The sequence below is a fragment of the Neltuma alba genome, unplaced genomic scaffold (genome assembly GCF_004799145.2).
Source record: "Neltuma alba isolate B1F8T4 unplaced genomic scaffold, ASM479914v2 tig00005621_pilon, whole genome shotgun sequence".
Classification (NCBI taxonomy): Eukaryota; Viridiplantae; Streptophyta; class Magnoliopsida; order Fabales; family Fabaceae; genus Neltuma; species Neltuma alba.
In genome coordinates this window covers 54418-60417 of record NW_021634175.1, presented here as the reverse complement: position 1 = coordinate 60417, position 6000 = coordinate 54418, and the positions used below count along the sequence as shown (strand labels likewise).

The 6000-nt window shown below is 36.4% G+C and overlaps 1 protein-coding gene across 1 annotated transcript; it reads left to right on the top strand.

Annotated features, from left to right (window-relative positions):
• Positions 1-536: 536 nt before the first annotated feature.
• On the top strand, positions 537-4170 carry LOC114748144 (uncharacterized protein At5g49945-like). Its single transcript, XM_028936497.1, has 3 exons — positions 537-1653; positions 3219-3422; positions 3510-4170. The coding sequence occupies exons 1-3, from the start codon at positions 631-633 to the stop codon at positions 3738-3740; spliced, it is 1458 nt and encodes a 485-aa protein (XP_028792330.1). The 5' UTR covers positions 537-630; the 3' UTR covers positions 3741-4170.
• The last annotated feature ends 1830 nt before the right edge of the window (positions 4171-6000 follow it).

Here is a 6000-nt window from a genome sequence, read left to right as displayed (position 1 = left end):
AAAAAACGTACTTAATAGGAGAGTTTTAATCTTAATACTTCTAGTCTAATAGAGACAGAAATTAGTCTCGAATCAAAATGATTTTGGGAGACTGTATGAGTTTACACAAAACAAAAAAAGAGAGAAAATTGTATCAAATCTTCAACAACCATGTAAATTTTGTCGAAATTTTATAATGACATGGAGTCGTACAAACTACAATCCATTATTTGATTGTATTTTAGAAAAGGTTTTGTTAATTTATCTTTACGTCTTTTGTAACTCCCTTCCCCCCTCTTTAATCCTGTAATGATTCTTGATCCTTCGGTAAGAAGTTTGTATACTAATTTTCTTTTTTCAAATAAAAATTGTGTTTTATAGAAAAAAAATAAAAATTGTGTTTTTATAGAAAAAATGAGTGATGTACATTTTATCTTGTTTTTTTAGCAACAGATGTGCATTTTATCTTAGATCTAATAATACGTGGACAAATTTTCATTTATTTTCATAGCTCATACCATCAATCAAAAGACAGAAGTAACCCCAGGCATACAATTGCATTCCGTCTTGGCTTCTCAGCAGTTCAGTATCAGTAGGATTTCTGGCTTTCGCCTTCTCTTCCACCGCTCTACCCCTGTTCGCACATCAATCATGGCGAAGCGCTTTTCTTTCTTCTTCTTTGTCCTTGTAATCCTCTTTCTCTTCATCAATCAGTTGTCTTCGTGTTCTTTTGTTCGAGCCGAATCTCATTTTGAAGGCTTCGAAGCCGAAGACGACGAGTTCGACGACCAATCCATCGATCCTACCTCTCTCCGATCACCCCCTTTGACGCAATCGGAGCCCCAAACTACTAGACTCACCCCTCCAGATCCCAAGACCACGGAATCTGGCCCCGACCCGAATTTGAACTTGGATTCTCAATCATCGGCTTCGGATCTTCCGAAGACATCACCCACTACCACCGCCGTCGAATTCTGGGATGAAGATGAATTTGAAGGCTTGCCTGTTGAGCAACCCACCCCGGAAATCCCCAATACTTCTGAAGATTCCAAACCTGCGGATAATAGTTCGGATCCTAAGGCATCTGCGAAATCTGGGGATGTTAAGGGTTCGCATTCTTTTACGATTGAGATTGTTTGTGGGAGTTTTCTGATTATGTTTGCGATTAATTACTTTACTGGGAAGCGCGAGAACGAGAATATAGCTCTTGCCTGGGCTGCTCAGTTCGCGACGAAAGACTCGATTTTTGAGAAGAATTTTAGTCTTTTGGGTATCGGCGGAGGCGGCGATGAAGCACCGTTGTTACTGAAAGAGGGGCAAACGGCGTTCAAGTTCTACGCTAGCGGCAGAAGGTATTGTCAGGGTTTGCTGGCTACGATGGAGTTGAAGAGCAGGCAAGATCTGATATCAAGTATATACAATATGATTGTGCCTTCTAGGGATGAGATTACCTTTGAGGTGTATATGAATGACGAAGCCATGGATCACGTTGTGTTTGCTATGGCTAAGAAGAAGGCAGCGAAAGCTATGCAGAAGGATGTGAGGGATTTGCAGAGGTTTGCGGCTCCTGTTTCACCTCCCAGTGGAAGGAAGTGGGTTGCTGAGGAGTTAGCTGTTATTTCTGAGTCAAAGGAAGTTGCTGGTGAATTGATTACAGAGACTGTGCTTGAGCAGGTTTGAACTGATTTTGTTTATCTTTGCAAGTTAGTTACGGTGGATTATCATGTCTTAATGTGCATTTCGTTTGACTTTGATTATAATATGTAATTTGTAGAATCCTTTGCTTAAATGCTAGCTCTCGTTCTTCATGAGTTATAAAGCATTTTAGTTGGACACCATGGATGACTTATGAAAGAGAGAACATCCGAAAACTAAGGTGGAAAAAGGGACTTGAAACACTACCATGATGAGATGATAATTTTCTTAGTTTGTTGGTAAGCGAAGAGTTTGAATGATTAGGACCTGTTAATTTAAGATACGAAGAAAGTTAGAATATATGAGTATGGAATGATACTGATGGTTTATAGGAGTATCAAATATATCAGTAATGGACGGTTTAAACTTCAGGATCTGTAGTGACCAGTGACAAGATGTATGAATATATTTAGCTAGTTTAGACAGAAACATAAGATGAGTAGCATCTTCAAAAGAAACACCCATCAATAGGATTCTCCGAAGGTATCAGTGTTGATGGCAAAGTCAATCATTCAGACTTTTGTAATTTACGAGCAACTTGACAAGAGCTTTTGGATTTATGAAAACTAACTCTTCAGAATAATCACCAAGGTTAGGTCATTGGTAATGAACTTGAACTCTCTGAGCTCCTGGCTCGATCCTTATGGAGAACCTGACTTAACTGTTAATCTCGTGTAGTAGGTTAGATGTTGAATTTTCTGGGGGTTAAAACAGACTAAAAATTTACAAGTGAATCAATACCATAAGAGTGTCTCTTATATGATTTTATGCTTGTCCTTAATGATCCAAAAGCTGCAAGACCATTATTTCTTCTTGAAAATATCTGAACTCGTGATATTAATTGATCAACTATTTTGTACGCTTGTTAAGGGTTAAGGATTTATTTGAAGAGGCAACATAGGATTATTAGCTTTATTTCACTTGGTTGTTCTAGTTGGGATAGAGCACGGTGGCCTTGGCATTGTGTGATCCATGTAACTGTTTTTTATTGTTGTGGTTAGGATGCATAGGCTACTCCCTAATGTTCAAGTTCTAGATTGGGCTAAAGCAAAATTCTGAGTTTCAATTCCATATGGGCTTGCCATTTCTACCCCCTTCACTCTTAAAAAAATAATGATTGAGTAGTACCTCATTCACAGGGGTCAGGATTAATATGTGTAGCTGTTCTCTTATTATATTTCCTAGTTCATTGTATTATATGTGAAGATGAAATTGAACTTGATGCACAGCCATGCTAAATGCAGCCACTCTATATGGTTTTCTGCTTGTTTGCTTCTTCCTTTTGCATTCTCCCTTGTTCCTATGATAAGTATACAGTCCATTGGTTAAAGTATTGTTTAATTTTTATATATGTGATTTGCTTGCATAATTTTCTTGATGTGCTGAGATTGACTTCGTTAAGGTTGGCTGCTATTAGATCATTCATTGTCTGGACCATGTGTCATGTAAAGACTGTTGTTCGCCAGCTGTAGTGCTGTACAGTCCTTAATCAGGAATTAGATTTGCTTCCTGGCCTCCTAACAAGCTACTACAATATTCTGCAGGTTTTTGGTGACAAAGCTTTTGAGAAATTTGGAAAAGGTTTCATATCAATGCATTTCTCTGATCAATATCCTGGCATCCACAAGAAGGTATTGGTGTTCAAGTTTGTGCTCCCAGATGCTAAGAATATGGCTGACATGACTCGGTTGGTGGCTCTAGTACCATATTATATTGATTTGATTGGGAGATTAAAGCTAAGTTCTCAGGTAGGCGAATATCGTATTTGTACTCACTTCTCATAGCAAATCGGGTTGCATGTATGGTCCTGACTGACTTTGATGGTCATAATGCAGGCCCGGTCTAAGACAGAGGCTGCTCGGCTTAAGGCTGCTCAAGAACTACAGAAAGAACTTCAGAATGCCCGTCAAGAAGCCTTGCAGAGAAAGAAGGCAGAAAGGAGAAAGATGATGGAGGAAGTCGAGGCTAAGCTCAGTGCAGAGGCTATTCGTAAGAAAGAAGCAAAAGACCGTGCTCGTCAGATGAAGAAGTCAATGCCCAGGATAAAAATGTCTCGTGCTGGCTAGATTTTGAATTTTTTTCTAGAGTTCTTGATCGCTGAGGAAGGTTCTGATCTACCCTTCATGACACCGTCCTTCTGCTGTTTGCATTAATCCTTGATTAGACAGGCATGGTCATGTCTCGGTGAGTTTCATACATAACCTAAAATCCAAAATCTAGATCTGAGAAGTATTAATCTTTTAATTGCTTCAGAGTTCAGATGGTATATTTATACTGCTTGTCCTAGCTCCTATGTCGCTATTGTATTTTCTTATCTCTGTCAGAAGGCAAAATGCTGAAGTTTTACTTGATTGCAACCTGTGTTTTATGATGCATTGCCAAGTTTAAGGGTTGGACATGAGGGAAAAGAACCTCAAAATTTTTTTCCCTACCTAACGTTGACATTTTTTTTCTCTATGATATAAATGAAACTTTTCAGACTTCTTAGTAGTTTCATAGAAGTTATCGAGCACGCTGCTTCAACCTTTTAACTATCTTCTAGTTCGTTTGTTTTTTGTAACCTCAATGGTTTTGATGGTGAAATTGAATTTAGATTTGATGGTTTAGTGCCTGAAGCGGTGTGTGGTGTGTGGGCGTTTTTTGGTGTACTTTATCATTTGCGATATGCATAACACAAGTTCAGAGTTTTGATGCTTGTGATACTCATACACCTCGATATAAGTTTTAAGTATCTGTAGGATTAAAAGATTGGCAAACAAAAAATCACGTCTTTTGTTACTGTTATTTGCACTTTTGATGGGTTAAATTTCAAGGTTTTAAAACCCAAAAAAATCATAGAAGGAGACCAGCCATTGAGTTAGGTAAGACAGTGGTTTAAAAGTTTATGGTTGGAGTGATTTTAGTTACATTAATAATTTTTTAAATATATGTTATCCATTTTAAATATAGAAGATAAAAAACAAAACAAAAACAAAAACTGCTTGAAGTTTATTTTAATTATTTCAGATAGAAAAGTAAGAATTTAAATAGAAACACAAAAAGCTTAATTAACTAACAACAATGTATAAGAAAGTTAAAAGTAAACAAGTAATAACAGATGAAAGGGAAAAAGGCATTTAAAGAAATAAATTCAGATGTCTATTTAGAGATTGAAGACTGTTTTTCCCAACTAATCTGGACACTTTGCATACACCATTGAGATCTTCACTATGGAGGATGGTAGAGCTTGTTATAGTAAAATGTGATATTATCTCTAATAATTAATATAAAAGTTGGATAATTAATTTAATATTCATAAATTAATTGGTTAAGCTAGTTATCAATGACAAATATGTGTTAGTTTTTCTAAAATATCATTTCTAATTATGTGTATTGTAATTACTTTTTGATGGAAAGTTTTAAACTATATGCAATCAATACGGATACTTTGTGGAAAAAAATTATAAATACCAAATTTGAGAGATAAGATTGAAGTCTTGTATTTAGAACTAAAAGTAAACCACTTATCTATTTTTTATATTTAGGATTAGATGTATTTAATTTTATTTCTCCCTCATCCATCCTTTTCAATATCTTCTCTTTGTTATCATAACTCAGCTAATAAGGAGTCGGCTCATAACTCACGCCTCCTTCATTCATCCTCTTCACTCTCTCCCCTTTGTCGTCATGGTTTAATTGGTAGGCAGTTGGCTCATGACTCATAGGATCGTAAGTTCAAATCCCGTCGCCAATGTAAGAACTTTATTGGTGGATATTTATTAGTATTTCTTTAAGCACCTTTTGAGTTTGGGGGCATATTTTGATCCTGATGAATTCATGACTCACTTCACTTAAACTTTCTTTTACTAAGAAAAAAAAGATGAATATAACTAAAAAATAATGTCAAGAATGTTAGATGCATCATATAAAATATTTGGGTGATAATCCACCTTTAAGTCTTGATAATTTGTCCCAGAATAATTTCTCTTAATTGTTTCTTCAAATCTCTTTCATTCTCCTCATTTTCATCTTCTCTCAACAACCTCTTCCATTTATTTATTTTCCTTCCTCCTAGATCTGATGCTTAAAACGCTCAACAGCCTAACCAGCCAGATTTTCTGGTTCACGTCAATTTGTTGACCCGTTGGTCAATTCTTGACAGGTTTCAAAAACCCCTCATTTCCTGCCCTCTACCGGTCCATGGGTTGGTTCCCGATCAAACCAATTTCCCTATTATGTAGTCCTATTGCATGTGTGCTAATGGGAACTTTTTATAACTAACAGAATTTTGGTCTAACGGACAACATAATGAACTACTCAAGTCTTCGAAGGAAAACGTGTTTATAT